Source organism: Crinia signifera, chromosome 2 (genome assembly GCF_055691185.1).
Source record: "Crinia signifera chromosome 2, ASM5569118v1, whole genome shotgun sequence".
Lineage (NCBI taxonomy): Eukaryota > Metazoa > Chordata > Amphibia > Anura > Myobatrachidae > Crinia > Crinia signifera.
Window position 1 is genome coordinate 353,838,715 of NC_139218.1, and position 26,179 is coordinate 353,864,893.

A 26,179-nucleotide genomic window follows, 5' to 3' on the forward strand; every position below is an offset into this window, starting at 1 on the left:
ATGGGCTTTCTTGCGATCGTCGCTCTGTTGGACAACTGGCAGCTGGGATTCCGATGTTGGTATACTTTGTAGAACTTCATATATAGCTTTAGAGACAAGCTGGATACACATGGGTTGATATAGCTGCTATTCAATTGATAAGATGATACATCGGCGTGATGGTGTGTGTGTGTGTCAGTGATATGTCTGGAAATGACGTTCACAGACACATCGTGTCAGCTGTGCAGCACAGTCAAGGCTGATAAATCTGAAGATACATCAGCTCACTGTGCTGTGTGTATGGGCTGACCTTGCTGCAGAGGCTGTGGGGAATTATATCAAAACTAGACAGGTGCATGTAAATGCACGCCCAGTCATGACGCCAGGCACACCACATGGGGCTGACAATTGTTAAGTGTGCACCCAGCATTAGTTATACAATGATGTCAAATATCAAATTAATCAGCACAGACTCCTGGCGCATTATGGCCACATTGCGTTGTCGCAGATACACATTTTGGCAAACAAAAAATAAAGGTTTCTATGTTATTAGTGATGGCTAACCTTCACAGTCCAACTGTTTAACTACACATCCCATCATGCCCTGCATCAGTTTTAGCCTGGCCAAATAGTAAAACTGTAGCAGGGCATGCTGGGATGTGTAGTTCAACAACAGCTGGAGTGTCAAGGTTAGCCATCACTGCTCTATATGCCAGCATAGTCTCACAGGACATGGTGATGTATGACAACATATCTGTATACACAAAGCACCAAACAAATCGGATGTAAAAAAATAAATATCTAACTTTATATTAAAATGTAACTTAATATTAAAAACACTAACTTTATTTCACTTTTGTCACTAACTATAATGACATTTGTTTAGCTTCCTATTTATTTTGAAACAAGATTTTAAAGGCACTGTAAACCAATGTTGTGGTATTGCTTGTGGAGTTATCGGAAACGTCTGGGTACTAACGAGGAAGCAAACATTAAACCAGTTCCTTGTGCTTGACATTAACCAAAGCTTCCCAAAATGGCCTGAGCTGAATTAAATGCATGTTCATCTGAAATCGGGCTTCAGTGTGCAGTTACTGGGGACGTGATGGCTGATGGAAAACAGAAAGGGAGAGCTTCCCAGGCAACGCTGCTTACCTCAAACTCTGCATGCTTGTGCACATCCTCCGCTCTCTGTCTGTTCAGAATAAACTCCGCCTCATTGGCAACCCGCACTATGTGATCCTTCATGGCATGGCACAATAGTCTTCAAAAGAAAATGTGGAAACACATTGAAAAACGGTGATCCATCACTGTACCCGGGACCTAATATAACACATGTTTTTTTATCCCGAAAATCCCATTACACAGGGGTGAATTTATGAAGCTTGGAGAAGTGTTATCTATCCCCATAAAGAACGTTATGAGCAAGGTGATAATGGTTCAGCCAATCATCTCTTACCTGTCAATTTACATATTGTAGCTGATTGGCTGAACCATTATCACCTTGCTCATAACGTTCTTTATGGGGATAGATAACACTTCTCCAAGCTTCATAAATTCACCCCCAGTCCCTACACTAAGGTAGGTAAATATATGTGTGACGTTCCCCATGTTAAAGCGCTTACAACAAAAAATAAACACATAAATATTTTTTTTTAAATTATTATTATTTAGCCATTGATAATGTGTGCCACCAAAATAAAGTCTATGCACTAGATTTATAATTCCTGCCTATGTAATTTATAAATATATCTCTGATGCTAGGGCTGCGCGTACATGGTGCGATTTGTGCTATAGATCATGAATTCATAGTCAAAATTGCATAGCACAGAGTGTTATACACCATGATTTTTTACTCCCCCCCCACCACCATCCTCACCACCACCACCACCACATACATGCGCCATCCCTCCCTGCAAGCAGATGCCGGCACCCTGCCGACTCTTGGCATGCGCCAAATTGTAGCGTGTGTACACACCTTAACACCGCATCGCAGCCAAGTAACAGCCTCGGACTTCACATGCACATTTTACAATAGGACGTCTAACATTTGTGGAAAAATGGTTTATCTTTTATTAAACCTGACGTAATGAAGACTGGAATGAGAGCAGATTTGCTTCCATGTCCTGATAATCCAGAAACATACATTCTCAGGTCAGGTTCATTTTGTGAATATGTGAAATTCTTTTGTCTAAAAGATCCAAGACTTGAAATTTGGGATCCAGCCATCAGACATTATATGCAATTTTACATCTCATTAACCTTGCTTTGTTTTAATTATACCAATCCTTTTGTTGCAATATTTTGAACGACCTAGTTTATAATTTCAGGCTGTCCTTGGAAACACTTTAATTTAACCGCCCATTCATCAACTGTTTATGTCCCGTTAATTGTTGACAACTGAACAATTACATAGCCCGGCTATGATTGATGAACTGCATTCGCAAGAGCAGTAGCTGAGTAGAATAAATATTTATAACAATTTCTCCTCTTCAGATTCCTATCTGAATCCCCAGAAGGGTTTTGGGAAGTGTTACGAAACCGGTAAGGGCTTCTCGCGGCCACACACTACCAATTACAAGGCACGATGCACTTTCATTTCAATGCACACTTTGTAAGAGCAAATGTAATGTCAACAAGTGCGGTGCCTTACAGAACAGATACGGATCCAAATGGCTATTCTCAGCCCCTGTCTGTTGTACTATCCCCACCACTTCCGCTACTTATAAGCGTAAAGATGTAAAAAATATTAATATGCCTCATTATATTAAATTGCATATATAGAACGGATTTGGTTTACGGCTGGTAAGAAATTCAGGGGTAGATTTATTAAGCTCGGTGAAGTGATAAAATGTCTGGTCTTTATCACCGGCCAATCAGCTCCTACCTGTCATTTTTCAAACCAAGCCTGTAACTTGACAGTTAGGAGCTGATTGGCCGGTGATAAAGTACCAGCCACATTATTACTTTATCATGCTTAATAAATCTGCCCCTAAATTATTAGAATTATACTTTCTTTTTTTTTATTGCTTTGTACCTTTACTTTTTTATACATATTGTCTGTATACAAGATAATAATGGCTATAAAGTTATTAACAGACACTGAAAAAGTTCTGTGACAACTATGGTTCTGTTGATCTTATATAAATTGTTCAGTGCGTCAGTGATTGAAGTAGCACCGTGGACAGCAACCAGTCTTTCAACTCTATATTTCCCCATGCACTGCTGATTACACTGATGTGCAAATGTGGCAAGGGGAACTAGACTGCCTAATCCAGATGGAAGAGCAGATGGATCCGCAGCCTGGTTCCCTAGATCCTCAGCGTGTCGCTCTACTACCAGGCTAAAATAGTGGCCAGGTAAAGGAGGATCACTAGAAACCTTTCATGATTAGTTCTACAAAGAGAATCATAGTACATACACGTAAATATATTTATTTCAGGTTCACGTTGATCTATGCAATAAGCACATCTGCTGTGTTGGATAATGAATATGCAGTGTTACCTTCCTTCATTGATGAGCTCAATAAAGGCCAGACCAGCATTCTTCTGAATAGAGTTTTGCCATTCCTAGAGCACAAATGGTAAATGAATTAGTGATCAAATACAAATTAACATTTAAAGCATATAGGTTTTTTTATATTTTACTTTCCTCCAATAAATAAATGGTTGTGGCATATATGTGGTACGTAATATAAAGGTGTGCTATCCTTTGGCTGAGCTAACTTGGAGCTGAGGAAGGACTGACCTACTGTATATGGCTCATAGGGGGAGCTATTTATAAAAGAACCAATAATGTACATTTTGTGAAAGTTCCTATGCAGCACGGGGCCAATTTTATTACGGGTTTTATTGTATCATTTGTGCTATGGTGTTTCACCTGTTGTAATCTCTTTTTGAGGTAATATGAAAAGGGAACACTGAGGTGACCAACAATCATCAGAGGATCCAATTGGTCTGTGTAGTTCATCTAATTACATTACAGAAAGAGACTGAATTTTTTATGTAAAACCCATTGCATCTTTTGTGAATTTATACCTATATTACGGATTTTTTTTCTCCACGCACACTTTGTGTTTATAACATCTTAGAGAAAGAGCGCTCAATATATTTTCTCTTAAGGTGCATACACACTGTACAATCTTTTTGACCAATTTGGTTGAAAGACATTTCCATTGAACCCAGTGTCCTGGACAAAAGATGTTGCCGAAAGATATTGATGACAGATGAACGACGAATGATGATGCGCATACACACCAGTTGTTCATCAAGATTGTTCGTCAACTGTGCATGCAGCTCAATTTGGATATCTATCAAAAAGAGCCTACAAACTGTAGCTAGATCTTTCATCTGTCGTCAATATCTTTCATCAACATCTCTAGTCCAGGACACTGGGTTCAATGGAAATGTCTTTCAACCAAATTGGTTAAAAAAATTGTACAGTGTGTATACACCTTATGACTTTGTATGTTTCTTTGCAATTGGTGATCACCATGCCTTATAAATAACCATATATTCACATATAGATTGTAAGCTCTTCAGGGGCAGGGACTGTTGTGAATGACTGATTCTCTGTGAAGGGCAGGGGAACATGTATGTGCTGTACAATTAACTTTTTGTTATAACTAATGTTATAAAATAAAATGAAACCTAATTTTCACATCAACAATAACTGTTAAAATAATTGCTTAGTGTACACTCAAATATACTATTTTATGCTACATATATCACTGTAATGGAATTATGCGATCACACTCTAATATATACACTCTAATATATACAAAATATAAGAAAAACAACATCAACATGTAGCTAAAAGACACACATATACAATTTAGTTTGATAGCCTCTAAATAATTGAAAAACCACTGTGTCAAGTGTTTGCTCACAATAATGGTCTTACCATACAAAATAAATATGTATTCATTCAGTGCTGCCAGTGATTCAAAGCATGAAAATGAACTTGAGCCATATTTCATGTGGCCTGAGGATATGTACTCCTACCGGGAGAAGCAATTTGTTTCTAGGCTGGAATTTCTAAACATACAATTTGTAATCAATTTCACGCTAGTTAGTACCATGCATAGAAGAAGGCCATGGCTGTTAGGACCACGCCTAGGAGAAGACTATGCCTGTTAGGTACCACACCTAGCAGTAGATCATACCTGTTAGGACCACACCTAGGAGAAGACATAGGGGCATATTCAATCTCCCGGCGCTATTCCCGATGGGGAAATAGCGGTGGGGCCCTATTCAATGCTGTCTTTCCCAAGAGCATTGAACAGGAAACTCGGCAGTCAGGCCGAGAACGGCCGTGGATTGACGAGCTTCTGGCCGCAGCTCGGCGATCTTTTTGGCGTTCGGCAGGCGGGACATTGAATCCCACCTGCCGATTCTTAGTCAAGCCATAAGAGAACGAGTCAGGGTCACGGCTGTTGGGCCAGCCCGACAGTCGTGACCCTGGATTGAATATCCCCTATACCTGTTAGTACCACATCTAGGAGAAGACCATGCCTGTTAGCACCACACCTAGGAGAAGGCTATGCCTGTTAGGACCATGCCTAGGAGAAGTCTATGCCTGTTAGGACCATGCCTCGGATAAGAGTGGGCCTGTTATATGACAATGAAGGAGAAGACTGGGCCTGTTAGTTCCACACCTAGGAGAAGTCTATGCCTGTTAGGACCACACCTAGGAGAAGTCTATGCCTGTTAGGACCACACATTCGAAAGAGCGGGCCTGTTAATATAACACTTAGGAGAAAACGGTGCCTGTTAGTACCACACCTAGAGAAGTAACATGACTAGGAGATGACTATGCATGATTAAATGGGGGACAACAGAATTCCAACCGAATGGAATCTTTCTACCAAGAATCCAAAGTACTCCAAAATGGTTACACAGCAACTTTGTGCCACTGCCAGAAACTGGTTGATGGTTTTGTTAATCCCAACAGCTGCCTACAGGCACACAGCAGTTATCGATCCATCAAAGTAACAATGGGCAGCACAGACACTGTAATATTTATCATTACTGCGTTACAGCACTGAGGTCATACGTTAGAATCTCACCAAAGCCCTGTGTGGAGTTTGTATATTCTCTCTCGGTTTGTGTGTTTTTCCTCTTGGTACTTTGGTTTCTTCCCACACGGCAAAAATATACTGTTAGATCAATTAGCCTAACATTAATTAGTATGTACATGTGGTAGGGAATATAGAATGTATACTCCACTGGGGCAGGGAAGAATCTCAATGGACTACTATTCTCTGTAAAGTGCTGTGGAATGTGTGCGCTATATAAATAACCGGTAATAAATCAATCGCTCTACAGTGGTGCTTAAAAGTTTGTGAAGCCTTAGTATTTCCCATATTTCTGCTGAAATTCGGCCTAAAACTACCTTATATTTTCAGATCCTAAAAGTAGATAAAGAAAACCAAATCAAATAAATGAGGAAAATGATCCAATATCCTGTATCTGTGAGTGGTGATAGTGGTTATTCTCTGCTTACTGCAGTTTCAAAAAGAATGAGTTTTGCTTGGAGCCAAACTAAAAATTGGATAAATATTCCGTCTGCAAACAATTTATTCCACACCTTTACAGGATTACAAACTTTGTCATACAGTATGTGAACACTTAGTTGACTTATAGATGCCAAGACAATGTAAATATGTGAACATGAATTGTACATTTTGTGCCATTACAGCTCAGCAGCCATTGCCTGCGATAAGGAATTCAGCACAATAGAAAACTGCTATAGGAGCAAAAGGGTTAAGACAACCATATGAGCAACACCTGGAAGCAATTATAAATAACTATAGTATCTGAGAGAAGACAGGGTTTTTTTTATATGTACTGGATCTGCTAGTCATCAAAGCAGGAGAAAAGTGAAACAAATTTCTACACGACTTGTTTTGAAAATCCACCACTAACGACGTTATCAAAGACACAGGCTGAGGAGAACAAAGACAAGTCTAGCCAAGAATAACACATCCTCATGGAAGAAAAGGCACACTAAACCTGATCACAAGTTGCGTTATATTCACAAAGTACCAATAAGGGAAAACACAGGCCGGAGAACTTATACCCACCTACGCCTGCAAGTGATGTGTTGTCGCTTAGATGACTATACAGAAGGGTAAATGCCGACATTCTACCACTGAGCAGCCTTTCGGCTCATACTTCTCCAGAACAGAAACTTTACCAAAAGCTATTGGTATGGGGATCTCCAATATCAGCTTGGGTTCAGGGAATGGGGGCACTGAGAATCTATTAGATAAGTGTGTGTGTTATTATTAAAAAAAACTGAGCTTAAATTTAATTTGCCACTGGAACGGTGCAAGAATCTTGCCAGTATGGGGGTATTCAATGTCAGGGGCACGGCTGTGGAGCTAGCGCGACAGCCGTGCCCCTGTCCCGTTCTTGTTTTGCTCGCCTGGAGCTCGGCAGTCGGGATTCAATGTCCCGGCCACCGAGAAGGGGGCGTGGCCGCGAGTTGAGGACGGAAATAGACGAGCTCCGGCCAGGAGCTCACCTATTTCCGGCTTTTCTCGGCAGAACGAGCCGACAGCTTGTGATGTCGGGCTCGTTCTGCGGAGAACCCCTGTTCAATGCTGTCAGGGAAGACAGCATTGAATAGGGCCCCGCAGCCATCTCCCCCGTCGGGAGATGGCTGCGGGAGGTCGACACACATTGCATACCCCCCTAAGTGTTGGCAGAATTTGGAAAGGGTAAATAACAGTAGAAGGGGCGCCCTACAGAGATGGAGCACAGGCCCACTCCTATTATAAAACAGAGCTGGTAAACGTGCCTCAGACGCTTTGGCAAGCCCAATGGAAGGCCTACAGGGACCCTTCCTGATACCATACCAACAGCTCAGCTGACCTCACTTCACTCTCTATTACTGTACTTTCATCAGCATTGAAACCAGTCTGACGGACAGAGGTTCATTGGACGAGGGAGTACCCTGCTCCCTCATGCATTACCTTAAAGTAAAGGAGGGAAAGTAGGAATCCAGTTACCGACTGTATTTTTCTTGCGAGATTTATTTCTGATGCAAGGATACACACGTGATGATTATACAACTTTGATTGTACGATGTTATTTGTGATATCCTTCTATTATCTATATTTCTAAAGTTAAACTTTCTGATTCAAAGAGAACATATAATATTGGACCATATTGAATACCAACAATTTTGCACATGTTATGTGCCATTGTAGGGAGTATGGAGTAGAAAATAGTGTAATAGAGGGAAATGCACATGAGGGCCCTGCTTGTGAAAGGTCACGTTCTAAAAGGGAGTGACAGACATGGTTGATGCACATGGGGTAGAAATGAGTATGGAGTAGAGGGTTAGGATGAGAGATGGCTAGGTTTGATGAAGAATTGAGTCTCTGGTGCTAGCATAAAAACTTTACATGTTAATTATATTTCCTCAGCTATTGTATACTTAGATCATTTGTCTGCTAAAGCACCATTCACAAGAACACAGGCGATCACTGTGGACTAGGTACATTAGTGATCCAGTAGCCTGTAGTCAATAAATCCTAGAATACAACTTCCTGGTGACCAGTGGTTTAGTCTAAAGCACGCAGTAGGAACATTTTATCCATTGGTCCCCAGAAGGTACAATATAGGTTATGCACATTTGCCTGCTACATTGATTGCAGAAAGCAAGTCAATGTGATATCCATTACCTGAATTCATTTCATTTCAAAACTCTGCTTATGGAAAATCTCATTTGAAAGTCATCAAAAATAATTTCTACAGCCTCCGTTTGGGGAACCTCTTGCACATCATGAAGGTTGGACATTGCTGAATAAAACAATCGGTTCTGAATACTGAGGAATGTGGGGCTAAAAATGATAAGGAAACTATGCGCGATGGCTGCACTAATGATTGCAATCGCCGTACAGCACTTCTGAAACAAAGTACATTTTTCATTCACCTAGATTTCCACTGGGCGCGTCCCTATTGTGGACCCTGCATAGGCCGGCCATCTGAACTGAATTATCTATGACATGTACCTTCAGACACTCGTAATCTGATATTTCATGTAAATTTAGACCATACTTGGAAACGAAGCCTCTGGCAATGGTACATTTATCCAGGAGCTCAGATAAGGGGGAAAAGAAAATCTGACATTTTTGCTAATCTACAGTCGTTAACATGGAATTTCCATCATAAAGGGCATAAAAGTATTTAATTTGCTGTAGTAAATGAAAGAAAAACAAACTCCGTATTTCCTCTTCCTTTCCGCACATATACAGTAACCTAATTCCTGTGCTTAGAATTTACAAAAGAATTGGTAAAATGTGTCCATGGATCTCTGTGTCTGCTCTAAGACCTGGGAAATCCAGTGGAAGTAAATAAATCTAATGTAATATGCTCACTGTCGGTGTAAGAGATCCGAGTGGATGAACAAATGAGCTGCTATTACAACAATCGGTTCTATCAGACCAATCTATTATCAACATCAAATGCATTCAAGACCAGTTCTCTGCTGTGTATGATGAAAAGTCACCTAAATAGTCCTCCGTAGCTACCAGCATCCTAAACGGAGGCTAATAAATCAGCGGAACTGGTTTCCTTATTTCTCACCATGCTAAACGTATGGAAAAATAAAACTTAAGCATATGGTGCATTTTCGGAGAGCAATGTTTTCTATGTTCGAGAGTTAAAAATTCCCCCTCGAATGTTACACAAGAGGGTTTATGCATTTCAAACTAAAAATATACGTTTTAAAACGTTAATCGTACCACTTGAACAAAACTGGATTTCTTAACACACGGAACGATTCAAGATAACTTTACTCTATACATTACACACATGCACATGGAATGTGGCTGTACTCTCGCCACTTACAGTGATCGGACATCCTATGCCATGGTATCCCACTGTTTGACCTGGCCTAACTGCCGTTGGATTAAACATAGTACCAGAAGCAAATATTGTGCATTATAGAAATAAAACTAATAGGGCATATACTGCATATGCCATAATGTCATAATTTCCTACATCTCTTTACTCTCGAAAAAGTGGGTGTGCAGACTGGGTCTATGTAACGTGCCAACATTCAGACCGTCAACATGGTCCTTATGTCCAGAATGGAGACAGTTGACATAGCGTTTTCAGGTGCATGTGACCCACCAGCCTAACTCTAATATGAATAGTCAACTGTCATAATTTCAATATTGTGCATATGTCAACATTCAGAATGTTGAATGACAACTGCATAGAACAGGGGTATTGAACATGCAGTTGCTGTAGAACTACACATCCCGGCATGGTCTGCCAGAGTCTACCAACAGCTGTGGCAGGGCATTCTTTGATGTGTAGTCCATCGCAGTAGCTTCAGTCACCTTGCGAGTCGGGTTATTGGTTGTCAGGCAATACAGGGCTAACTAAGATCTGGCTTGTCTGTATTTGTCATATATGATTTTACACGTGTGGACTCGTATGTCCACCTGTGTAACATGTTTAGCCAAAGAAGACAACACAGAAACGCTGACATGCTGGGAACCCAATCCCTTAAACGACACCTACAACTGGTTTGCATTTGTTTGCTCGAGAGCAGAGCTGGGCAAACCGGTCCCCGAGATTCAACAGCGGCTCAAGTTTTCCAGTCCACCTAGCTGGTGCACAGGTGCAGTCATTATCAACTGTCAGATTTTCAAACATGTGCTGCATTCATTCCTAACCGACACATTGCACAGATCCACAGGTGGTCTGGAAACCATGAACTGTTGGTAGATTTCGAGGACCGGTTTGGCCAGCACTGCTGTAAAGTTTGGAATCTTTGCTTGAGCAATTAAAATACATTTACAAATCAATTTTTTATATTGAGAAAAAAAATACTTGAGGAAATAGATTGCATTTAATAAAACTAAATATACTTTGATGCAATCAAAGACTTATCAATTCAAGCTGAAAGGAAAACAGTACCGGCAGAAAACTCTTATCTGGAGATCATCAACGTTTGTGAATATGATGCGTGTCTAGCTCATGTTAATGCCCTTTCTCAAACAAACCAGCATTCTGTCACTGATTATCCAAATCCAAATGCTAAGCTGCTTTCGTGTGTATATTCACAGTCAAATTTTTAATGTCCAGTTAACCAGAACTTCAACTGGATTTGATCAAATATCTCCCTTGCCTGAAACTGTGTCTTGGAGATATATCAGAGACGTATGCAGCTGCTGGTTTATTTATAGACTATCTGGGATGGGATATATTTTATTACAAATTAACTTGTATGGAATTCATTATGGCTGACCAATTTGTATTCAATCACTAAGAGGTTTAAAGTTGCACATTGTACAATTAGAACTTTAATCACATGAACACAATTCTGCGTAATACAAACACACTGGGGGTGGTTCAGTTAGCTGCGAGGTTCTGTAGTAGCCTTGCCGGTTACATTTGCATGTGACAATTTTCATTATAGAGATCTCATAGGTGTGAGCACAAATGAGCAAGGTTTCTCCACCAGGCCCCAGATTTTTAGGATTTAAAACTACATTTTGATTTTTTTTATTCAATTTATGATTCAAGAGTTTATAGGTTTTAAAAATTTCAGTTTAGAAATGTATTCTTGATTTTTGAAAGTAAAACAAAACTATGCAACATCATTATGTTTCAAACACAGACTACTACAAATGTGTGGTACCCCCTTCACACCCGGTGTGGCAGCTGCTAAAAAGGGAGCACGGCTTCGTGGGATGGTAGCATGGATTAACATGAGGGGCATGCCCAGCATCCAGGTCACGTTTCCATAACTCTGGGGGTCTGGGAGATTTGTGTTACCTCCGGAGACCGCCTTGTCTGCATTGACAGCTCCTACACTGTGACAGAAGCCGTGTGCTGTTAAAATGCAGCGCTTCGCTCCTGTTACTGGGCAGTATCCGGCAGTCTCGAAATAGGACACATCCAAATACACTAATTACTCCTGAAAACTGCTCATTATACACATTTCCAAAGTAAATATATATTTACAACTTTCAGCTACAGAATTAGGTCTTTTCGAGTTCCAACAGTCAAAAAGGTAATTTTAGGCACTAAACATTCTGATTCCGTTATTTTAGGTCACGAAAAATTAAGTTTGGTGTTCCCTGGTATATAAAATATAAGAGGAAATTACATTTTTAAATGTAATGGGAAATTATTAGAATGGGTTAGAACTAGAGATGTAGGGTTCGGTTTTAGCCGGATTTACTTGGATCTCAAAGTGGATCTTATTGGCTATCCAAAACATGTGACAGCCGATAGCCAATTCGAAAAATACAAACTTGTGATAATTTGTCAATAAGAAACAAGTAAATCCGAACTTGCATATCACTAGTTAGAACCTAAGAGTCCTGGGGTTATTCATTATTGTAAATGCTGATGTGGGAGCAAGGAAACTATGGAATCTGTAGGCTAATTTAATCGCACCCATTGTGTTATCTGTCTTAATGAAATAAGACAAATGGTGACACAATTTTAGTTTGAAATTTAAAATTAATAAATTAAACAAATGTCTTTTTATATTCCACTTGAGGAAAACACTGGCAAGCCCACAAAATGGCTGCCTGGAATGTGTGGAGATCGATGCACAATAAAAAATAAAAAACAAATATGTGAACCACTGGAATAAGCAATAGTAAAGATTTAAATTACTCCCACAGCCTCTGGTGGCATAAAACAATACACCTTCCTTTAGGTAATACCGGTGCTGTTTTGTTTTTTTTAATGGCAGAGAGATGCAGGGTCCATGAAAATGTATTTCTATAAAACGCACTTAAAAATCAAAACTTACTAGGATTTTTTTTTGTACTCTACCTCATTGGCAAATATTTAGAAGTGATCTCATCTCATTTACCTCTACTATTACCATGTCTTAAATGAAAAGCTTTGAGAGCCATTTTAATACAGTATATATGTAACAGGAGACATGTTTTTCAGTCTGTAACCTTTTACCCTTGCATCAGGAGCAAACAGAAGTGTCAAATAACTGGGTTTCATTTGTGCATCTATACGCAGCTAGATATCGGATATAACCGAGAGTGAAAGATTTGCAAAATAAAAAGCATTGGACATTTTCTTGTGCCTTCAAAGCAACGTAAAATGGAGAGCCATTAAGCAGATATGGCACATAAGGTTCTGCTAAATGTTGTTAGAGAACAGTGATAGGGCTTAAATTTCTCACTCTTTCCTTCAATCAATATGAGAGGCAAAGTTTCATCTCTGGGGCCACTAATGGCATGGAGTGCTGGAGCCAGCAAATGAGTAATGCTAGACCTTTGATTAGATGATGAGGCCATCAAGTACCTCATGTTACGTTACACTTTACTCATGCAAGCGGCAGAAGAACCGAAGATGAAGAAGGGCAATAGAATATTTTTTTCTTCTCCCTAAAATAAAAGCTGCACAAGACAACGAAAACACACCAAAAAATATCCCAGGATGACATGAAGCTGAGGGCCATAATGGATCTCTTGGAATTTGCCTTGAACCTAGGACGTATTGACAAGGCAATGAATTTGCATGTGCCCTGCAGGAATGGGTTTGAAGTTAGAACCCCATTGAGGATCCCCATCAAGGATATAGTTTTCTCTAAATTCTCTCTAACCAATATTAATCCAGGCTAGAACTGGGGGAAGATCCAAATCTAATTATTTCCTTATGGGCCATGAGACCGAATGGAGGGGACACAGCCATATAAACAGCAGGTAAGTAAGGATTATTCAACTTCTAGCAGATGTGTGTGGTAATTATTTTAAATGGTTTCAGATCCAGAAATCAGAACAAACTAGAGCTTTTCTAAAATATTACAATGCTATTGCAACACTTCTTCAAATACTGATAATTATATAATCACTGTAGAGTTACAATTATGTGTATGCTTTGGATGATGTGGATATATTGGCATGAAGAATTAGAATTTAGACAAATTTCATTTGTAGGCAATTTAAAATATGTTTATTAGCCTGAGAACTTGTGTAAACCTCATTACTTTTGATTAAAAAATGAAAAATGTGCGCAGATCCTTGTGTTTAAGTGTAAGTTCTAATTCATCCTCATGTGTTGGTAGTACAACCACGCTCAAGTGCTTTAGTTTGAGGTTGTGATTTGGTTTGAATCCTTTAAATTGTTAAAAATTGATAATTGCTGATTTAATAAAGAAAATGTGATAAAATAAAAAGCAGCTAAAACCATTGAACGTAGACAGGTTCAGTTTTTGTGATAACAGGCACAAGCCAGCCAAACGGGATTCTGAAAAGGGACTACATTCATATCTGTCTGTTTTTTTTTTTTAATTTATTTCAGAAAAACCAAATGCACATCTCGATTTAAAATAAGTTTGTTACTATTTTTATTGAGGCCTATTTTAATTAATTTATTGGTGGGTTTGCAACGATGACACTACTGGTTGTGATGCACTTATACTCACAGGTCGGTTCAGGTTAATAGATCTACAGTGTGATCTACAGTGTGAAAAGGTCAACATGAGTTTTTCCAAATTTTTTTCTTTTTGTGGACTTTCATACTTTACCATCCATGAGGACTACAACTGAGAAAGGTAGTGTGCTGAGCAAACCGAGCCACCAAGCCGGAAGCAGGGCGAGTGTAGCGAGCCATGCGAGCGTAGGTGGTTCAAATAATTGAGGGCACGTGTCGACAGGTGTCGACATTAATCAAAAAAACTATGAAAAAACCTCATGTTAGCCTTTTGGTGTCAACCTATTGAATGTGCTCCAGAATATAATATAAAATTGCATAAGCAATCAGAAATACAGAGATATTAGGTAACATACATGAAAGAAAACCAGCTGCTGAGTGATGTGTCCCTTGCACCAGCAAGTCACAATTAGTGTTTTATACGAATTGTTGCCCTATACCTGTAGTGAGTTTGACCTTCTGAAACACAAAATGTTCTTCAAAATCTAATATGTATTTATTGGAGCACACATGAAAGCAACAGCTACTTCCTGGCTAATAGACATTGTTATTTTCTCATGCTTATTACTTACCATCATTATATTTAGCTTTTTACTGTAATAATTTGTGAGCTTAGCCCAGGAATCCAATGAAATGGTCTCCATTAAACTATTAAAGTGAAGTCTGTAGCTGTGTATATAAAGTGGAGTGTGAGCCCAGTGGCAGATCGGTACATTATCCCAGTGCCTCTATCATCCTGTTGGGGATTCATTTATAAGGAAGGTCCCCTAGTAAATGCAAGCTCTGTTGCCACAATGTCTCCTCGTGCATACAGCAGCAATTAGGTGGCATCACAAGGACTTTCCATTTTCACAAAATATGCCAAAACTATTTCTCACAAGAAAGACCGGACTTGTATGACCGGGGGTGAGTGCGTGTGACACTAGTGCTGACAAGCCTTATGAATACTGCAGACAGAGTATATGCAGTGCCTGCATTCACACTGCCTGGTACCTGCAGACAAGGCAGAATGTTATCCCTAGTGTGTGTAAAGGAGCAGGCTATACAGTAATACATAAGGTATTACAGGTGTGAGTAGGGATTTATACATATAATTGATTTTTTTTAAAAAGGAATAAAAACATATTGAAGTGTATAGTATTTTTATAGCGTCCTATAATTACCTGAGAGCACAGCAGCATTACCAGCTCTACCACTGACGTACTGGACTTCATGCAAACAAGGCCTGAAATACACAATAGACGGGGTTCAATACATTTTAGATTTAATAATTTAAGAATAGAAATAAAAGGAATCATGTCTAGAAATTTCCTTATTAAAAAATCAAAACGTATTAATAGGTTTAAGATATTTCTTTAGGAAAGTACTATTAAACAAAAAAAAAAACAGAGACCGTGCCCTAATCAAAAATGGCAATGATGTGTTCTGACAACCTTTGAGGTGGGGCAGCCATTTTGTTAAATAATCCAGTATATTTTTTTTCTCGGCTGAACCAGTAACATGTTAATTTTAAGTAAGTGATGGCGATATAATTAACTCCAAAATTCTGCCTTACCAAATTCAACAAGGGCAATATAAGATGGTAATATAAGATGTACATACTATGTTTTGCTAATTACAAAGGAAGACTAAGGGGGGTATTCAATCTTTGCCGATATTTCCTGACAGGGGAAATATTGGAACTCACCTATCCAATGCTACCGACAGATAGGAAAAGGCTGCGGATTGTTGAGTTCCTGGACGTTTTCTGACAATCCGCAGCAGTTTCTGTCATTCTGCAGACTTTCCAACACTCAACAGTCAGTACATTGAATAACGACTGTATGTATTGTTGAATTAAACCAAAAACATGCGGGGTTCTGACAGTCGGAATCCCGGATTGAATACCCCCCAATTATGACAATATTACAAGACCAGCAGTTAATATATAAAAGATTCATATGCAAAAAGTATCATAGCAAGGAAACTGCAATTATTTAAGAAAAACACAAAAGGTAATAATGATTTTAATAAATTACAATGTCAAAGTTCTTCATATTACACGTTGTTTTTTTTAAATAAATAAATAAATAAATATATATATATATATATATATATATATATATATATATTATAATGATGTGAAATTCTGATCACCAATAATATTATATTCTGAAAATACCTTTGGGCTGTATTATCTGAGCTAGACATTTAAAATGTGTATTAAATGAGGTAATGGCAGTGTCTCATATGTAACAAATAGCAGTCATTGGGCAGTATTCAATGCCGCCGGCGAGGGGGTTTGTTCGGTGAGGATGTCTTGTTTTCGGCGAGGATTGCCAAAACAAGTCATCCTCACCGTCTTACCCACTCATCGGCTGCTAGCTGTATTCAATGTTTCGGGGAAATCCTCGGATTCCACGGAACAATGAGGTTCGCCACAATTGCAGCAAACAAGCACCACCGTTTTGACGGCCGCACTCACCATTTCCACCTCGCTGAAAAGAACCAGCGAGGTGGAAACGGCGAGTGAAGGAGACCCTGACAGCGAGCTATCGGCACTGCTCGCCTTATAGTTCGTCATCAGAGGCTTGCCAGCACCATTGAATATACCCCATTGAGTTTTGGTAAAAGATTTTATGGGAACAGATCTGTAAACTTTTTTGCTAATCTTAATATACAAGTAAGGAATGTTTGACAGAATATTAATATAGGTGTGTCATTTTTAAGAGAAATGGAAGCTTCTCCCTTCCTGAATAGAGAAGAACTCCAGCAGGAGCTCACATCAATGGTACTTGCAAATTAATCTTTATTACAACTTGTAAGAAATGAAACAGAAACCTATTACATATAATACTGTAGCCTACTGAATGAAAGGTAATTAATTACGGCTAAGGATGCATTGCAATTATCCATATGGAGGCTTCCTTGGCTAAAACGCCAACTGGATTTGAATACAATTTTATCTCATACAGTCCGAGGGGTCAGCACCGCCCACGTCATTCCAGCTGCACTCATACAGTATATCCTAGGTGCCCATTCAGTAAACCTCATTCACGAGAGTGGATGGTGTGGGGCATCACGGATGGTGTAATGGTTAGTAGGGCAGTATGGATGGTGTAATGGTTAGCATTACTGCCTCACAGCGCTGAGGTCATGGGTTCGATTCCCACCATGGCTCTAATTGTGTGGAGTTTGTATATTCTCCCCGTGTTTTACTCCGGGGACTCCGGTTTCCTCCCACAATCCCAAAAAATACTGGTAGGTCAATTGGCTTCCAACAAAAATTAACCCTAGAATGTCTGTGTGTGCGCGTGTACATGTGGTAGGGAATATAGAGTGTAAGCTTCACTGGGGCAGGGACTGATGTGAATGTTCAACTATACTCTGTAAAGCGCTGTGGAATATGTATGCGCTATATAAGAAACTTAATAAATTAATAATAATAAATGGTTTTGCATCCATGTACGAATAATAAAAGATAATATATAGTCTATGTACACACACGTAAGCCTGTACATATATGATTGGGGGTAAATGTGACCTGGTTTTGCCTAGTTAATGATTACCACTTTGAACACATTGCCATTCCCTGACGAAATCCCGTACCTCTGGCAACTCAGGCCCTATTAAATTTACCCCATGGTCTTTAAACATAGAATACTTTATTGTGACAGCAATGAGGAGCAGCTCACACAATGCATGTACTTAATACAATAGTTACTGTGCAACAAAGACACCCATCTACTCTAGTGATGACCCTGGTATTATACCAGTATATATGAATTGATGGCTTACAGAGGGAGAAAATAACTCACAAAATCTCCAGTTTCATAAGACCAACATGTATGGTGTGTGTAAATGTCCATCTAAATCATTGAAAGGGATTATTTAATAATGATGATTTAGGTAATGTACATGCATTGCTGGCACAGAAAAACTGCCATCTACACTCTGTTATGGACTCCAGGTGGTTATGTGTAAATGTTTAAATAAGTCCCAAACATTTACAAATGTTTATAAAAAAAAAAAAAATGGAAATATTCAAAAAATTTGGTATGGTGGTTACTGCCAGGAATGGTCTCATGATCACAGTCTGATTTATTGATATATGCCAGGGAGAAAGTGACATCACGGGGCAAGCGAGGAGAACAGCCATTTCTAAATCTAGGAAAACTTTTTTTTTGTTATGCCAAAGCAGCCAAACATTTTAGCATGCCCTTAACTCAAAAGTTAAGGCACACGATAGATATATATTACATAGATAGATATTACATATATATCTTAAAATAGTTTTTATCACCTATATGGGGCACATATTAAAAGTATGGAGAATGAAGTGATTTGAGTTACTGTGACATCACTGGCACTGTTGTGTATAGAAAATAAACTAATCACCCTGTTTGTACACAGAGCAAGTCTGCAAAGCTGCCAGTCAGTCCCGGCCTTATTCAGGAGGGGGATGCTAATGCACTCACTGACACGCCTGCTGACGAAATCGTAATTGCATAGATCTCCATGTAATTCCGATCTTTGTCCCCCATTGGGATCGATCTGCAGATTTAAATGAGTCAACCTCTGAATCAGGCCCCTCTGTCTTCTACGTTCATTCATTTACTTTACAGCTTTTGAGATAATATGGTACTTATATGTTAGTTGGGCGCCCAATTTGCATACGGACGGTAACGTAGGAAAATCGCATCGCATGCGATGCGATTTTTAATGTCATTTTTTTTTATACACCACAATATCGCATCGCATCTCCCACAAAATCGCATGCGATTTTATCCTGTGTGCGATGCCATTACATGAGGTATACAATAATATGATTGTATGTCCTAAAAATAGCATATACGCCCCCCTCCCACTATCCACACCACCCCGAAGCCTGGCGAGCGGCGGCAGAACGCGTCCTCCGACCTTTTCATACCCCCACTATCCACGTCGGCGTGGAGCTGACTTTATATAGTGTGGCGAGCGCAGCGAGCCGGAAGCGTGGCAAGCATAGCGTGCCCCGCGAGGGGACGCGGATTACTTTACATGTATTCCGCGTGCGCTCACCACGCTTCGGGCTCCGCGGCGCGATGCGCTCGCCACACTATATGGAATTATCTCCACGCCGACGTGGATAGTGGGGTATTGAAAGAGTCGGAGAACGCGTTCCGCCGCCGCTCGCCACGCTTCGGGGTGGCATGGATAGTGTGTGTGGGGGGGGGGGGGTGCGTTAAACCTATTTTTGGGACATACTATCATATTATTGTATACCTAATGTCATGGCATAGCACACCCTATAAAATCGCATGCGATTAAAATGCGATGCCCCGGGGCTAAGAGAAAAGTGAATAAATTCCAGCGTGCGCTCACCACGCTTCGGGCTCGGGGGCGCGCTGCACTCACCACACTATATGGAATTATCTCCACGCCGACGTGGATAGTGGGGTATTGAAAAAGTCAGAGAACGCGTTCCGCCGCCGCTCACCACGCTTCGGGGTGGCGTGGATAGTGGGTGGTGGGTGCATTAAACCTATTTTTGGGACACACAATCATATTATTGTATACCTAATGTCATGGCATCACACACCCTATAAAATCGCATGCAATTAAAATGCGATGCCCCGGGACTAAGAGAAAAGTGAATAAATTACATAGGAAAATCGCATCGCATATCACATGGCCCATGCGATGCGATTTCCCTACGCAGAATAGCCCACTAAGGAAATTGCGTAGTGGGAGCCCAACTAACATATAAGTACCGATTATATAAATCAAGTAATGGTCTTTAGGAGCAAACATCGTCTGTAACTTATTTCCAAATTAATAATAATGATAATAATGGTTGCCATAAAGCACGTTATCAATTATAGAATTCATTTAAGAGGCAGGGTTCTGCTAAAAAGTAAAAGCTTTGCATTATTGTAATTATTTAAGATACCCAAACAAATTAACTACAAAACTGAAAATTGCTGATTTACACAACTGTTCCCTTTACGTATGAATTCATTTTAAAAGCCCCTTGTACCTAGTTATCACAAGAAAAAAAACATGGAAAACAATATTACAGACCAACTATGACCTTGGATTTAAGAACTTTAACAAGGGTCACTGAAGGCTTGACCCCGACAAGTCTGAGAGAACTGATTTATGGATAGACTTGAATTTTATATCCTTTTGGTTTCCTTCTTTCACTTGAAATATGCTAATTATTCCTGTTTCTGGTTTATTAATGGAAAATAATAAGGTTAGAATCAAAGAAAATACATTTCAGCCTTTTTTGTTTTGGTTGTTCATTTAAAACATGGCTTCCACAGTTAACAGAAATTTCCTGTCTCACTAAACACAAAAGAGATATAAATTGAATGCAACCTTTTTATTCCACCGAGGTCTGCCTTACAATTTTTGGAGTTTCCCCTCTGGTGTTGAAGAAGTTAAAGGGGTAGAAAAGTTTCCTATGAAATAAGAGCAAGGTTTTGATGTGCTTGGCTTTTTATTACTCCAATATGTGTAGGAGTCTAGCAGGATACCACAGTCATTCCGTCTGGTCTTTATCAAGGTTTGTCTACATTTTACTCCCAATGATTTCCCACTGCACCAACCAGAAGTCCTTCGCACAAATGGAATCAATTGGGAGGCCAGCGCAGAAAGTTAAATTATAATGTTTTGTTTGCTTGGATTAATTTAGAAAAAGAAACTTTAAAATTGGTCTAATTTGTGGAGCCTGCACTTGCCTGTAAGCTTCCACTGTAAAAAGGAACAGAAAAGAATGTTTATACCACGTGTGTGTGTGTGTGTGTGTGTGTGTGTGTGTGTGTGTGTGTAGCTGCACATTTTAAAAGCACATACATTGTGGTAAAACGTTGTGTGTAAATTACATATATAACACTATTTAAATGCAAACGGAAAATGTATAAACCATAAACTAAAACAAACATATGTAATAAAGAATAATCTGCCTTGGTAAGTACTTGATTGAACCATCTCTACCTGCTGTTACAGTCAGTAGGTTTTTTGGATAGTCAGTCATATCCGATTCAAAGTTCTAAGCATTGTAGTGTGTCGCACGAAGCCTTTAGTAGTGATAACATAACCATTGCTGAGATTACTTGCATTTAATAAGTTTAACATTATTTTACAGAATACACTGTGATCTCTTCAGTACATTTAATTGCAGTAATTGCATTAGGAAAGGCCACAGTGAACACTAAACTCTAGAAAGTAACATGCATTTTTAAATGGAAAGATAAGTCTGTGGGTATAAGGCCTAAGGGGTATATTTACTAAAGACTATTTTTTTCAAAGTCGTTGATACTCAGAGGCTTTAAAGGTTTGATTCAAAAGGGCAAAAGTATTAGGAGGAAAATCCAGCTGGGTTTGAGTGCATTAAAATGATCCTTGTAAATTTAGTCTTCAAAGTCATGGAGTGTTGCAATTTTGAAAATGAAATCATTAGGAAATATACTCCTTAATCCCTATACACTTTATAAATAGGCTGGAGCCTGTAGGGTAAGGCTGAAGGAAGGGATAATTAAGAGATTGAGTGGGGAGTATTAACATACTTACCTAGCAGGTATCTGCATTCTGCAAGTTGGGATGCTGCTGTTGGTCTTCTGCCTGCCTGCATCCCAATCGTTGCTTCCGATGCCTAGAACATCCCAACAAACGTCCTTCCTAGTTTAAGTTTAGGGGCAGAAAGCAATTTAATCCTCTCGGGAATGGCCAGCTACATGGCCTAGGAATACCGTAACACATAGGAGCCAGCTTTGTGGGTACGCAATCACACTCCATATAGGTAATTTCTAGCATCCCTATATGGATTCGGTATGAAATGCCGGCGGTCGGAATCCAGACGGTCGAAATCCCAACCGCCGAAATGCCGACAAGGAGGTCCGTGGGGCGCCCCCCTTGCGGGCTCTCTGCGCTCGCCACTCAGTGGGCCTGGTGCCTCGCTACGCTCTTTTACACTATTTTATTCTACCTGTTTGGGTGTCGTGGACATCCATAGAGGGACAAAGTGCCGGCATTGTGGCGGTCAGGATTCCGGCGTCTGTATTTCGTCCGTCGGGATTCCGACCGCCGGCATATTGACCGCATCCCCCCCCCCCCTATATGTGTAGTACTTTGAGGTATATGGCAGATGTAATGTGACCCTCCCATATTCTGACAACAATCATACCTTAGCATTCAGGACAAAGACAACTATAGTCCAATTATACCAGAAAACTCTGTTGACAGTGGGTTTTTTTTGTTTCTTTATTTAAAAAAAAAACAACACTTCTGTAGCTTGCTTGAGATTACCATTGGCCATGCAGTGCCTTCTCCGGTAAGAACCCTTCATGTCTAGCAATAAGAATAGTGGGTGCGACTGAATCTTCATGATACCCGTGTACTACTGCCTGTACCAAGCTCAAAAGGGTCCTTCCCTAGATGTGAGCCTCACTATAATCACATCTTATCATAAATGCTATTTTGACATTTTGAATGTTATGGAGAAAGGCTAGTTTTAATTTTACAGAAAAATATAAAAGGACTCTATGAATTTTTATACAAGTGACCTTCACGTAACATAGTGAATGCATGCAAAAATTAATCTGCATTTATTGTAAATGATGTTTTTCAATTTTAAGGAATTTGTGGGACTTTTTTTGTAGAATGCGTTGTAAATGGCAATTAACATACTGTAGATCATGAAAACACGGACACTATTTTATGCTTGTTTTCTCTTTTCAAATTTTTCCTTTAAAATGTTGAGGACTTTTTTTCTTTATGTACTTTAATATTACTACTATAGTTATCAATCCAAACTACATTCAACGATTAGGTGACACTAAACAGCGAAGATCTTTTGTTGGTTTGGAATTGACCTAATATGGCCACAATTTATCATTGCTGGTGCACATTGTTTTCTTTATAGCAAATCCCTTTAAAGTTATAATTTCCAAACAAATAGAACTATCACAGAATAAGGCCAATTTCTCATCACAGATGTCCCAGAATGGGCTGACTCTTATATAACTGCAGCGTGTCTTAGGTTGAGGTGTTGGAAATGATACTGTAATCATACTGTACAAAATATGCTGAAGCTTTGTATTCGCGCTTTTCTATATATTTCCCATTGTTTTATTGTGTAAACATTACAGAATCAAGGCAGCCATTTTAAAATTTATTACAGATAAATTATTGTATTGAAACACTACAAACTAAATTAGTCAAAATTTTAGTCCGTGGCTACACAATTAATTGTTAATGAACTAGACCGTTGGTTTTAAAACATTTTACCTAATACACGGATATAACTAATAACCGTTATTAACTGTTTTGTAAAGTTAAATATGAATTAAATCTAGAGGAAACTATATTGCACACACTGCAGACAACCTACTTGTAGATTTAAATTGACCGCGAGTTCTTATTTTACTAAAATTAACGGTTCCTTCCTGTGCAGCAAACATTACTCCTCCTAAGTATGTGAGAGGGATTTGTCCAACGTTTGTGCACAGGTTAGTAATTCAGATCACAGACCTGCTCACCACAATCAGCCTTTTCTCTCTCAACTTCATAAAATGTTTGTGGGGGGGAAAAAAAAAAGAAAGGTTTATGGTATACACATGCAAACACGCAAATCCGTGCCTACACATCTAAGCCAGAGCTCTAGCTAAATGACATTTTTAACATTACCCATTGTCATACCACAATGTCAATTAAAAAAAACATGTATTTAGCTAAAATGAAAAGCAGATAGTCTGACCCACTGACAAATTACATGTAGAATAAGTGTTTTATGTTGCAATAGATCTTTCTTTCCAGACATAATAAGATAGGAGTTTAGAGAAGGGAAGGGACTGGTATTTGTAATAAAAAAATAATGATACTTCATAAATCAAAAGTTTACTGCTTACTCCAAGTGCAAATTCTTCCTTTATGCTGGGGGAAAAAGTTAACGTCAATGCTGAAACTATTGACTTTCATGGAGGACTGGATTGGAATAAGTATTATTTGTCTATCAAGATGAAATGGTTTGCTAGCAAATAGGTTCTAGTTGCACATTTTTTTAAGCAGAAAACAAACACACAGATGTGACATTTCCCCAATACGGGCTGTATTCAATGCGGTCGGCGAGGGGGGGTTAAACGACGAGGATCACCGAAAACAAGCGACCCTGCCCATTTAACCCCCACGCCGGCCGCTCACCGTATTCAACATTCCAGGGGAATCCTCGCTGTCAGAGGACGGCAAGTGTTCCCCCAAATGGCGAGGTTCGTGGCTAATGCAGGGAGCCTGCTGCATTTAGCTGCGAGCCTCATTGCTTTGGCGGCCACACGCGCCATTTTCACGTTGCTGTAAAAAAATCAGTGAGGTGGATAATGCGTGTGCAGGGGGACCAGTTGAATACTGACCGTGCGAGCTGTCACCATTCCTCGATGTCACAGCTTGCAAAAAGCATTGAAAACTGCCCATGGAGTTGATTCATTTAATTTGTATGCTTCATACATAGGGTATTCAATGGGGTTTTTCTCCATGTGCAGCGAATCCTGTTTAGGATTCGCTGCACATTTGCAGCTGCTGCCAGCCTTCCCTGTCACCCTATTCAATGCCGCAGGGGCTCACTGCCCCTGATGGCAAATTTTAACAACTGCGGCAGCCGGGGGACGGAGGCAGGCAGGGAGATGTAAGCCTCCCTGTCTGCCCCAGAATTTGTGGGGGAGGGCTCCTGGGGACACAGGCAGCAGAAGTTGCCCGCTCGGGAGAGCTGGCAGGGGACAGGGGTAGGGAGCCGATTCACTGGTCCCGCTCGTAATAAGCCGGGACCAGTGTGAAGTGAATATATGAATATTTAATGAGCGGCCCCCAGCCCCCTGCTGGCGAATGTGTAAAAAAAAAAAAAATTAAAAAATAAAGAATAAAAATTAAATATGGTACTCTTTACCTAGAACGGCGCCCGCGATCAGAATCGCGGGCGTCGGGGGTAAAAAATCGCGGTAATCGCGGGTAAATCGCGGGTACATCAAAATCGGGTACCCGCGATTACCGCGATTTTCCCATAGGGAACAATGTTAAAAAGCCTGATTGACCGCGATTTAACTGTAAAATGCCTCAATGCCCGCGATTTTCCCATAGGAATCAATGTTAAATGGGCTACAGAGCCCAAATAGCCCCAATTAACCCTTAAATGTCCCCCCAATTTTTGTACGCCACCCCACGATCCACGCCAACCCGAAGCGTGGCGAGCGCAGCGAGCCCGCGAGGGGCGGCGGTACGCGTCCTCCGACCTTTTCATGCCCTACTATCCACGTCGGCGTGGAGTTGAGAATAGAATAGTGTGGCGAGCGCAGCGAGCCACCGAGCCCGAAGCGTGGCGAGCGCAGCGAGCCCCGCGAGGGGACGCGGATACCTTCACAGGTAAACGCGTCCCTTCGCGGGCTTCACAGGTGTCCGCGTCGCCACGGACACCTGTGAAGTCCGCGAGGGGACGCGTATAACTGTGAAGGTATCCGCGTCCCCTCGCGGGGCTCGCTGCGCTCGCCACGCTTCGGGCTCGGTGGCTCGCTGCGCTCGCCACACTATTCTATTCTCAACTCCACGCCGACGTGGATAGTAGGGCATGAAAAGGTCGGAGGACGCGTACCGCCGCCCCTCGCGGGCTCGCTGCGCTCGCCACGCTTCGGGTTTGCGTGGATCGTGGGGTGGCGTAAAAAAATTGGGGTGACATTTAAGGGTTAATTGGGTCTATTTGGGCTCTGTAGCCCATTTAACATTGATTCCTATGGTAAAATCGCGGGCATTGAGGCATT

General features: G+C 40.3%; 1 protein-coding gene across 7 annotated transcripts in view; it reads right to left on the minus strand.

The window, feature by feature from the left end:
* Positions 1-26,179, minus strand: part of NBEA (neurobeachin) — a 564,577-nt gene that overhangs the window by 243,013 nt on the left and 295,385 nt on the right. For all 7 annotated transcript variants that reach the window (XM_083169798.1, XM_083169794.1, XM_083169792.1 and 4 more), the window contains 3 exons: positions 15,578-15,639; positions 3,484-3,548; positions 1,135-1,243 (listed from right to left, as the gene is read on the minus strand). In XM_083169798.1, the coding sequence (XP_083025924.1) occupies positions 1,135-1,243; positions 3,484-3,548; positions 15,578-15,639 (236 nt within the window). The remainder of the gene's footprint in view (positions 1-1,134; positions 1,244-3,483; positions 3,549-15,577; positions 15,640-26,179) is intronic.